Source organism: Colletotrichum jinshuiense, chromosome 8, assembly GCF_051148585.1.
Source record: "Colletotrichum jinshuiense chromosome 8, complete sequence".
Classification (NCBI taxonomy): domain Eukaryota; kingdom Fungi; phylum Ascomycota; class Sordariomycetes; order Glomerellales; family Glomerellaceae; genus Colletotrichum; species Colletotrichum jinshuiense.
In genome coordinates, this window is record NC_139315.1 from 3,802,600 (window position 1) to 3,816,370 (window position 13,771).

The 13,771-nt window shown below is 45.2% G+C and overlaps 1 protein-coding gene across 1 annotated transcript; it reads left to right on the forward strand.

Moving 5' to 3' along the window:
- Positions 1–394: 394 nt before the first annotated feature.
- Positions 395–8,081, forward strand: EsH8_VIII_001011 (uncharacterized protein; the record flags this gene model as incomplete). Its single annotated transcript, XM_083270053.1, has 9 exons — positions 395–475; positions 765–827; positions 897–950; positions 2,223–2,399; positions 2,679–2,882; positions 3,660–3,806; positions 5,136–5,315; positions 7,236–7,439; positions 7,896–8,081. 9 exons carry the CDS (start codon positions 395–397, stop codon positions 8,079–8,081), a joined length of 1,296 nt encoding a protein of 431 aa, XP_083129821.1.
- Between the last annotated feature and the right edge of the window lie 5,690 nt (positions 8,082–13,771).

The following is a 13,771-nucleotide window of genomic DNA, read 5'->3' on the forward strand; positions in this document are numbered from 1 at the left end:
TCTCTCCTGTCCTCTTCGAGCAAGGCGTTGGCAAAGATGCGAAGCCTGCACTTGCCCAGCGCGCTGGTCGCTCTTTGCATGCTAGTATTACCCGTACCAGCAAAGCCACAACGTATTCTTCCAGACGACCAAGGCATTGTAAAGCAGGAAATTGTGGTCGTCAATCGGACACCCGTATATTTGAGCGCTGCGATCTGCTCGAATACAACAATCACTGTTGCTGGGACGACTGTGCCAGTAACGAATGCCCCGACGATTTTGTTGTCTGAATTTGTCGTTGAGAATACTGTCACGCATACTTCAACACTGTAGGCAGTGCTAATGAAGCACTTGGAAAGTTATTTGGGCTGATTATTGTCCTAACACGTCGGTAGATGCCCGAGTCTGCAGTCTAATGACGCGTTTTCTACGATTACTAGAGGCTGGGCTCAAGGATCTGTTAAGTCTACTATCTTGCTGGGCCCTTCCGAGGGCAGTACAGTTGGTACCATAATCGTCCTTGAGCCCGTACCTACAAATGGGCAAGAACCATCTTCTGCCTCTACAATAAGCTATCAAAGTGCCTCAAACCCACGCGTGAAAGTTTTTAATGCGGTAGCAGATAATTCAACTTTGACATTAGTAACTTCGTCAGGATCGGTTAAACCTTATTCTAATGGTTCGTTAACAACAGGTACCTCAACAGGACTATACACACTGACAGAAGTTGCAACATCTACTGAATCTACAATTACAATTGAGTTGGACATTCAAACTGAATCTAGCACATCTACCTCTTCCACATCTACTACATCTACTTCCTCCAGCACATCTACTTCATCTACATCGTCTAGCACATCTACTTCATCTACATTGGCTACCGTATCTACTTCCTTAACATCATATACTTCCACTAGTTCATCTACCACATCTACTTCATCTACCTCATCAGTCACGTCTACTTCCTTAACGTCAGTTAGCACATCTAGTTCCATACCTTCATCTACTTCCTCTACTACTTCCTCTCCCACGTCTACTTCCTCTATCTCATCTACCGCATCTACTTCCTCTACATCATCAAGCATATCAACTTCTTTAGTACCGCTTACTTCATCTACATCATCTACCACATCTACTTCCTCTAGTTCGTCTACAACAACTACCTCAACGTCATCTACCACATCTACTTCCTCAACAACAGCTAGCACAAGTACTGCATCAACCACTTCAATATCCACAACCACATCGACTTCAGCTACTTCCTCCACATCTAGCACAGGCACTACAGTTTCCAGTCCCATATCTAGCATAACATCTTCCTCTACCATACCTACCTTTACATCATTGAGCACGACCACCTCGACATCATCAATTACAAGCAGCACAGATGGTTCTTCTTCTTCCACTTCTCGTAGCACATCTTCATCATCAGCAACGTCTTTTACAGATACCTCATCTAGCACAACTACATCTATTCCCTCTAACGCATCTAGCACAACTACTTCAACACCTATATCTACATCATCTATTACACCGGGCGAAAGCAGTTCAACAACCACTGCAACAACATCCACGATATCCAGTACATCAAGTTCAATACCAAATTCTACTTCCTCTACCACATCTAGCGCCACTACATTAACTTCCGCAACCTCTTCTAGCAGAACTGATTCCACGACGACTTCTACCTCATCTGCAACATCTAGTACAACCACTTCTACCACTTCTACCTTTACAACATCAAGGACAGCCAATTCAAGTCCCTCGACTGTGTCTACTTCTAGTGCATCAGCTAGCACAACTACATCCACTGCACCTACCACATCCAGCACAACAACTTCCACTTCCTCTACCACATCCGGTACAACCACTTCCAACTCATCAACGACATCTGGCAAACCGACTTCCTCTACTACTTCTAGTTCATCTACCGTAACCACTTCAGGTTCCACTCCTCCATCTAGTACAACCCCTTCCAATACCTCAACTACATCTAGCACAACCAGTTCTACCTCATCTACTACAAGCACCTCCACCTCATCCACAACAACCAGCATAACCACCTCTACCTCATCCGCAACATCTAGCACTGCCACTTCCACCTCATCTACATCAACAAGCACAAGTACATCAACTAGATCCAGCACAACCAGCAGCACCACTTCTACATCCTCTACTACATCCAGCACCAGCACTTCCACCTCATCTACTTCAACAAGCACAAGTACATCAACTACATCTAGCACAACCAGCAGCGCCGCTTCCACATCCAGTACCACCTCTTCCACCTCATCTACTTCAAAAAACACAAGTATATCAACTACATCCAGCACAACCAGCACCACAACGACTACCTCATCCTCAACAACAAGTACAAGCACATCCACCTCCTCAACAACAACCAGCACAACAACTTCTACGTCATCTACAACATCTAGCACAACCACTTCTACATCCTCTACTGCATCCAGCACCACCACGTCCACCTCATCTAGTTCAACTTCTTCTACCTCATCCACTACATCTAGCACCACCACTTCCACCTCCCCCATAACATCTAGCACAACCACTTCCACCTCATCCACTACATCTACATCTAGCAATTCCATTTCCACCTCGTCAACTACATCTAGCACAACTACTTCCACTTCCACTTCATCTACTACATCCACCACAACCACTTCAAGCTCATCCACTAGATCCAGCACCACCACTTCCACCTCATCAACAACAACCAGCACAACCACTTCGACATCATCAACAACAACCAGCACCACCACTTCCACCTCATCAACATCAACCAGCACAACCACTTCCACCTCATCTACTACAACCACTTCCACTTCATCTACTACAACCACTTCCACCTCATCTACTACATCCAGCACCACCACTTCCACCTCGTCTAGTACAACCACTTCTACTTCATTAACAACATCTAGCACAACCGCTTCGACCTCATCAACAACAACCAGCACGACCATTTCCACCTCATCAACATCAACCAGCACAACCACTTCCACCACATCCACAACAACCACTTCCACCTCATCCACTACAACAAGTACAACCATTTCCACCTCCTCCACCACATCTACACCCAGCACAACCACTTCTACTTCAACGACAACATCTAGTACATCCACTTCCACCTCCTCCACTACATCTATATCCAGCACAACCACTTCTACTTCTTCTTCCTCAACAACATCCAGTATAACCACTTCCACGTCATCAACTACATCTAGCACGAACACTTCCAACTCATCAACTACATCTAGCACAACTACTTCCACCACATCCACTACATCCACTTCCACCACTTCAACCTCATCTAGTACAACCACTTCGACCTCATCCACTACATCCAGCACAACCACTTCAACATCACCAACAACAACCAGAACAACCACTTCAACATCCTCTACGACATCTAGCACTACAACCTCTACAGCATCTACAACATCTAGCACAACCACTTCCACCTCCTCCACTACATCTACATCTACCACTTCGACCTCATCTACTAAATCCAGCACCACTACTTCTACCTCCTCTACTACATCTACATCTAGTACAACCACTTCAACTAGCTCAACTACATCTAGCACAACCACTTCCACCTCCTCCACTACATCTACATCCAGTACAACCACTTCAACGTCATCGACAACACCTAGCACAACCACTTCGACCTCATCTACTACATCCAGTACAACCACTTCTACATCATCCACTACATCCAGCACAACCACTTCAACCTCCTCTACAACACGCAGCACAACCACTTCAACCTCATCCACTACATCCAGTACAACCACTTATACGTCATCAACAACACCTAGCACAACCACATCTACTACATCCACTACATCCAGCACAACCACTTCGAGCTCATCCACTACATCCAGTACAACCACTTCTACATCATCGACAACACCTAGCACAACCACATCTACTACATCCACTACATCCAGCACCACCACTTCCACCTCCTCCACAACATCTAGCACAACCACTTCGACCTCATCTACTACATCCAGTACAACCACTTCTACATCATCCACTACATCCAGCACAACCACTTCAACCTCATCCACTACATCCAGCACAACAACTTCCACCTCCTCCACTACATCTACATCTAGCACTTCCACTTCCACCTCATCAACTACATCTACATCCAGCACCACCACTTCCACCTCCTCCACAACAACCAGCACAACCACTTCAACCTCATCCACTACATCTACATCTAGCACTTCCACTTCCACCTCCTCCACTACATCCAGCACAACCACTTCAACATCCTCCACAACATCTAGCACAACCACTTCTACATCATCGACAACACCTAGCACAACCACATCTACTACATCCACTACATCCAGCACAACCACTTCGAGCTCATCCACTACATCCAGTACAACCACTTCTACATCATCGACAACACCTAGCACAACCACATCTACTACATCCACTACATCCAGCACAACCACTTCCACCTCCTCCACTACATCCAGCACAACCACTTCAACATCCTCCACAACATCTAGCACAACCACTTCTACATCATCGACAACACCTAGCACAACCACATCTACTACATCCACTACATCCAGCACAACCACTTCAACCTCATCCACTACATCTACATCTAGCACAACTACTTCTACATCCTCAACTACATCCAGCACAACAACTTCCACCTCATCTACTACAACTACATCTAGCACTTCCACTTCCACATCATCAACTACATCTAGCACAACTACTTCCACTTCCACCTCATCTACTACATCCACCACAACCACTTCGACCTCCTCCACTACATCTACATCTAGCACTTCCACTTCCACTTCTACCTCCTCCACAACATCTAGTACAACCACTTCGACCTCATCCACTACAATCACTTCAACCTCATCCACTACATCTACATCTAGCACGTCCACATCCACCTCATCAACTACATCTAGCACAACTACTTCCACTTCTACCTCCTCCACAACATCTAGTACAACCACTTCAACTAGCTCAACTACAACTAGCACGTCCACTTCCACCTCCTCCACTACATCCACATCCAGTACAACCACATCTACGTCATCAACAACACCTAGTACAACCACTACTACTTCCTCAACAACATCTAGCACAACCACTTCCACATCAACTACTACATCCAGTACAACCACTTCTACATCATCCACTACATCCAGCACAACCACTTCAACCTCCTCTACAACACGCAGCACAACCACTTCAACCTCATCCACTACATCCAGTACAACCACTTCGAGCTCATCCACTACATCCAGTACAACCACTTCTACGTCATCAACAACACCTAGCACAACCACTTCGACCTCATCTACTACATCTAGCACCACCACTTCCACTTCCTCTACAACAACCAGCACAACCACTTCAACCTCATCCACTACATCTACATCTAGCACTTCCACTTCCACCTCCTCCACTACATCCACATCTAGTACAACCACTTCTACGTCATCAACTACATCTAGCACAACTACTTCCACTTCCACCTCATCTACTACATCCAGCACAACCACTTCAACCTCCTCCACAACATCTAGCACAACCACTTCCACCTCATTAACAACATCTAGCACAACTACTTCCACCTCCTCCACTACATCAACATCTACCACAACCACTTCCACCTCATCAACAACAACTAGCACAACCACTTCAACCTCATCCACTACATCTACATCTAGCACTTCCACTTCCACCTCCTCCACTACATCTACATCCAGTACAACCACTTCTACGTCATCAACAACACCTAGTACAACCACTTCCACCTCCTCTACAACATCTAGCACAACCACTTCGACATCATCAACAACAACCAGCACGACCACTTCCACCTCATCAACAACAACTAGCACGACCACTTCCACCTCCTTCACGACATCTAGCACGTCCACTTCCACCCCCTCTACGACATCTAGTACAACCACTTCCACCTCATCTACTACATCCAGTACAACCACTTCTACATCATCCACTACATCTAACACTTCCACTTCCACCTCATTAACAACATCCAGCACAACCACTTCAACATCCTCCACTACATCCAGCACAACCACTTCAACCTCATCTACTACATCCAGTACAACCACTTCTACATCATCGACAACACCTAGCACAACCACATCTACTACATCCACTACATCCAGCACAACCACTTCCACCTCCTCCACTACATCTACATCTAGCACTTCCACTTCCACCTCATCAACTACATCTACATCCAGCACCACCACTTCCACCTCCTCCACAACATCTAGCACTTCCACTTCCACATCATCAACTACATCTACATCTAGCACAACCACTTCGACCTCATCCACTACAATCACTTCAACCTCATCCACTACATCTACATCTAGCACTTCCACATCCACCTCATCAACTACATCTAGCACAACTACTTCCACTTCTACCTCCTCCACAACATCTAGTACAACCACTTCAACTAGCTCAACTACAACTAGCACGTCCACTTCCACCTCCTCCACTACATCCACATCCAGTACAACCACATCTACATCATCAACAACACCTAGTACAACCACTACTACTTCCTCAACAACATCTAGCACAACCACTTCCACATCAACTACTACATCCAGCACCACCACTTCTACCTCCTCCACAACAACCAGCACAACCACTTCAACCTCATCCACTACATCTACATCTAGCACTTCCACTTCCACCTCCTCCACTACATCCAGCACAACCACTTCAACATCCTCCACAACATCTAGCACAACCACTTCTACATCATCCACAACATCCAGCACAACCACTTCAACATCCTCCACAACATCTAGCACAACCACTTCTACATCATCCACAACATCCAGCACAACCACATCTACTACATCCACTACATCCAGCACCACCACTTCCACCTCCTCCACAACAACCAGCACAACCACTTCAACCTCATCCACTACATCTACATCTAGCACTTCCACTTCCACCTCCTCCACGACATCTAGCACGTCCACTTCCACCCCCTCTACGACATCTAGCACAACCACATCTACTACATCCACTACATCCAGCATAACCACTTCAACCTCATCCACTACATCTACATCTAGCACAACTACTTCTACATCCTCAACTACATCTAGCACAACTACTTCCACTTCCACCTCATCAACAACATCTAGTACAACCACTTCAACTAGCTCAACTACATCTAGCACGTCTACTTCCACCTCCTCCACTACATCCACATCCAGTACAACCACTACTACTTCCTCAACGACATCCAGTACAACCACTTCAACCTCATCCACTACATCCAGCACAACCACTTCAACCTCATCTACTACAACCACTTCCACCTCATCCACTACATCCAGCACCACCACTTCCACCTCATCCACTACATCCAGCACAACCACGTCAACATCACAAACAACATCTAGCACAACCACTTCGACCTCCTCCACTACATCTACATCTAGCACTTCTACTTCCACTTCTACCTCCTCCACAACATCTAGTACAACTACTTCCACCTCATCAACAACAACCAGCACAACCACTTCAATCTCCTCCACAACATCTAGCACAACCACTTCAACCTCATCCACTACATCTACATCTAGCACTTCCACTTCCACCTCCTCCACTACATCTACATCTAGTACAACCACTTCTACATCATCCACTACATCTAACACTTCCACTTCCACCTCATCAACAACATCTAGTACAACCACTTCAACTAGCTCAACTACATCTAGCACGTCTACTTCCACCTCCTCCACTACATCCACATCCAGTACAACCACTACTACTTCCTCAACGACATCCAGTACAACCACTTCCACATCATCAACTACATCTACATCTAGCACAACCACTTCGACCTCATCCACTACAATCACTTCAACCTCATCCACTACATCTACATCTACCACAACCACTTCCACCTCATCTACTACATCCAGCACAACCACTTCCACCTCATCTACTACAACCACTTCCACCTCATCTACTACATCCAGCACCACCACTTCCACCTCATCAACAACATCTAGTACAACTACTTCCACCTCATCCACTACATCCAGCACAACCACATCAACATCACCAACAACATCTAGCACAACCACTTCGACCTCCTCCACTACATCTACATCTAGCACTTCCACTTCCACTTCTACCTCCTCCACAACATCTAGTACAACTACTTCCACCTCATCAACAACAACCAGCACAACCACTTCAATCTCCTCCACTACATCTACATCTAGCACAACCACTTCCACATCATCAACTACATCTACATCTAGCACAACCACTTCGACCTCATCCAGCACAACCACTTCCACCTCCTCCACTACATCTACATCTAGCACTTCCACTTCCACCTCATCAACTACATCTACATCTAGCACAACCACTTCCACATCATCAACTACATCTACATCTAGCACAACCACTTCGACCTCATCCAGCACAACCACTTCTACGTCATCAACAACACCTAGCACAACCACATCTACTACATCCACTACATCCAGCAGAACCACTTCGAGCTCATCCACTACATCCAGTACAACCACTTCTACATCATCCACTACATCCAGCACAACCACTTCAACCTCATCCACTACATCCAGCACAACCACTTCCACCTCCTCCACTACATCTACATCTAGCACTTCCACTTCCACCTCATCAACTACATCTACATCCAGCACTTCCACTTCCACCTCCTCCACTACATCCAGCACAACCACTTCAACATCCTCCACAACATCTAGCACAACCACTTCCACATCATCAACTACATCTACATCTAGCACAACTACTTCTACATCCTCAACTACATCTAGCACAACTACTTCCACTTCCACCTCATCAACAACATCTAGTACAACCACTTCAACTAGCTCAACTACATCTAGCACGTCTACTTCCACCTCCTCCACTACATCCACATCCAGTACAACCACTACTACTTCCTCAACGACATCCAGTACAACCACTTCAACCTCATCCACTACATCCAGCACAACCACTTCCACCTCCTCCACTACATCTACATCTAGCACTTCCACTTCCACCTCATCTACTACATCCAGCACAACCACTTCCACCTCATCTACTACAACTACTTCCACCTCATCCACTACATCCAGCACCACCACTTCCACCTCATCAACAACATCTAGTACAACTACTTCCACCTCATCCACTACATCCAGCACAACCACATCAACATCACCAACAACATCTAGCACAACCACTTCGACCTCCTCCACTACATCTACATCTAGCACTTCCACTTCCACTTCTACCTCCTCCACAACATCTAGTACAACTACTTCCACCTCATCAACAACAACCAGCACAACCACTTCAATCTCCTCCACTACATCTACATCTAGCACAACCACTTCCACATCATCAACTACATCTACATCTAGCACAACCACTTCGACCTCATCCAGCACAACCACTTCCACCTCCTCCACTACATCTACATCTAGCACTTCCACTTCCACCTCATCAACTACATCTACATCCAGCACCACCACTTCCACCTCCTCCACAACATCTAGCACAACCACTTCCACATCATCAACTACATCTACATCTAGCACAACCACTTCGACCTCATCCACTACAATCACTTCAACCTCATCCACTACATCTACAACTAGCACGTCCACTTCCACCTCCTCCACTACATCCACATCCAGTACAACCACATCTACATCATCAACAACACCTAGTACAACCACTACTACTTCCTCAACAACATCTAGCACAACCACTTCCACCTCATCAACAACAACTAGCACGACCACTTCCACCTCCTCCACGACATCTAGCACAACCACTCCAACATCCTCTACTACATCTAGTACCACCACATCCACCTCATCTAGCACAACGACTTCTACCTCCTCCACAACATCTAGCACAACCAGTTCGACATCATCAACAACAACTAGCACGACCACTTCCACCTCATCAACAACATCTAGCACAACCACTTCAACCTCCTCCACAACATCTAGCACTTCCACTTCCACCTCATCAACAACATCTAGGACAACCACTTCCACGACATCTACGACATCTAGCACAACCACATCCATTACATCAACCTCAACTACTGACACTACCACCTCTACCACCTCTACCACATCAACTACATCAACCACATTAACAACATTCACCACCTTGACTACATCGACCACATCAACTATACCTACATCAACTACTGACACCACTACTTCTACCTCATCAACCACATCAACCTCAGCTACTGATCCTACGTCCTCTACCACGTCAAGTTCCACTTCATCTACTGATTCAACCACATCTACTACATCAACTACATCAACGACATCTACCACCTCTACTACATCAACCTCAACTACATCAACCTCAACTACATCAACCTCAACTACTGACACCACCACATCTGCCACCTCAACCTCATCAACTACATCGACCACAACTAGTGACACTACTACCTCTACTACGTCGACTACATCAACCTCATCAACCACATCACCTACATCAACCTCAACTACTGACACTACCACCTCTACCACCTCTACCACATCAACTACATCAACCACATTAACAACATTCACCACCTTGACTACTTCAACCACATCAACTACATCTACATCAACTACTGACACTACTACATCAACTACATCAACCTCATCAACTACATCAACGTCAACTACCGAAACTAGGACATCTACCTCTTCAACTACATCGAGCTCAACTACTGATCCTACCTCTTCTACCACATCAACTTCCACTTCATCTACTGATATAACCACTTCTACTACTTCTACTTCATCATCCACATCATCTACATCAACTACCGACACTACCACCTCAACCACATCAACAACATCAACTACATTTACCACGTTGACTACATCAACTACATCTACCACCTCTACTGATTCTACTATCTCTACTACAACAACTACATTAACTACATCAACATCAACTACTGACACTAGTACTTCTACCTCATCAACTACATCAAGCTCAACTACTGATCCTACCTCCTCCACCACGTCAACTTCAACTGTACCTACTGATTCAACCACCTCTACTACATCAACTACATCAACGACATCTACCACCTCTACTACATCAACCACATCAACCTCAACTACATCAACCACATCATCCTCAACTACATCAACCTCAACTACATCAACCTCAACTACTGACACTACGACCTCTACTACTGACACTACTACCTCTACTACATCAACCTCATCAACTACATCGACCTCAACTACTGACACTAATACCTCTACTACGTCGACTACATCAACCGCATCAACCACATCAACATCAACTACTGATCCTACCTCCTCAAGCACATCAACTTCCACTTCATCTACTGACTCTACTACCTCTACCACCTCAACTACATCAACCACATCGACCTCAACTACTGACACTAGTACCTCTACTACGTCGACTACATCAACCGCATCAACCACATCAACATCAACTACTGATCCTACCTCCTCAAGCACATCAACTTCCACTTCCTCTACTGACTCTACTACCTCTACTACATCAACTACATCAACTACATCAACGACATCTACTACATCAATCTCAACTACATCAACCATATCGACCTCAACTACTACCTCTACTACGTCGACTACATCAACCTCTACTACTGACACTACTACCTCTACTACATCAACCACATCGTCCTCAACTACTGATACAACTACCTCTACTACATCAACTACATCAACATCAACTACTGACACTACTACCTCTACTACGTCGACTACATCAACCTTATCAACCACATCAACATCAACTACTGATCCTACCTCCTCAAGCACATCAACTTCCACTTCATCTACTGACTCTACTACCTCTACTACATCAACTACATCAACTACATCAACGACATCAACCACCTCTACTACATCAACCACATCAACCTCAACTACAGCAACCACATCGACCTCAACTATTGACACTACTACCTCTACTACGTCGACTACATCAACCTCATCAACCACATCGACCACAACTACTGACACTACTACCTCTACTACGTCGGCTACATCAACTACGTCAACCTCAACTACATCAACCTCAACTACTGATTCTACCTCCTCTACCACGTCAACTTCCACTTCATCTACTGATTCAACCACCTCTACTACATCAACTACAGCAACGACATCTACCGCCTCTACTACATCAACCTCAACTACATCAACCTCAACTACTGACACCACCACATCTACCACCTCAACCTCATCAACTACATCGACCACAACTAGTGACACTACTACCTCTACTACGTCGACTACATCAACCTCATCAACCACATCGACTACAACTAGTGACACTACTACCTCTACTACGTCGACTACATCAACCTCATCAACCACATCGACTACAACTAGTGACACTACTACCTCTACTACATCAACCACATCAACCACATCGACTACAGCTAGTGACACTACTACCTCTACTACATCAACCACATCATCCACATCGACTACAACTAGTGACACTACTACCTCTACTACGTCGACTACATCAACCTCATCAACCACATCAACCACATCGACTACAGCTAGTGACACTACTACCTCTACTACATCAACCACATCATCCACATCAACCTCAACTACTGACACTACTTCCTCTACTACGTCGACTACATCAACCTCATCAACTACATCGACCACAACTAGTGACACTACTACCTCTACTACATCAACCACATCATCCACATCGACCTCTACTACTGACACTACTACCTCTACTACGTCGACTACATCAACCTCTACTACTGACACTACTACTTCTACCTCATCAACCACATCAACCTCAACTACTGACACTACTTCCTCTACTACGTCGACTACATCAACCTCATCAACCACATCGACTACAACTACTAACACTACTACCTCTACTACGTCGGCTACATCAACTACATCAACATCAACTACATCAACCTCTACTACTGACACTACTACCTCTACTACTGACACTACTACATCTACTACATCAACCACATCAACCTCAACTACATCAACCTCAACTACATCAACCTCTACTACTGACTCTACTACCTCTACTACATCAACCTCAACTACATCGACCTCTACTACTGACACTACTACCTCTACTACATCAACCACATCGACCTCAACTACTGATACAACTACCTCTACTACGTCAACCACATCGACCTCAACTACTGACACTACTACTTCTACTACATCAACCTCATCAACGTCAACTACATCAACCTCAACCACTGATACTACTACCTCTACTACTGACACTACTACCTCTACTACATCAACCTCATCGACGTCAACTACTGACACTACTACATCTACTACATCAACCACATCAACCTCAACTACTGACACTACTACTTCTACCTCATCAACCACATCAACCTCAACTACTGACACTACTTCCTCTACTACGTCGACTACATCAACCTCATCAACCACATCGACTACAACTACTGACACTACTACCTCTACTACGTCGGCTACATCAACTACATCAACATCAACTACATCAACCTCTACTACTGACACTACTACCTCTACTACTGACACTACTACATCTACTACCTCTACTACATCAACCTCATCAACTACATCAACCTCTACTACTGACTCTACTACCTCTACTACATCAACCTCAACTACATCGACCTCTACTA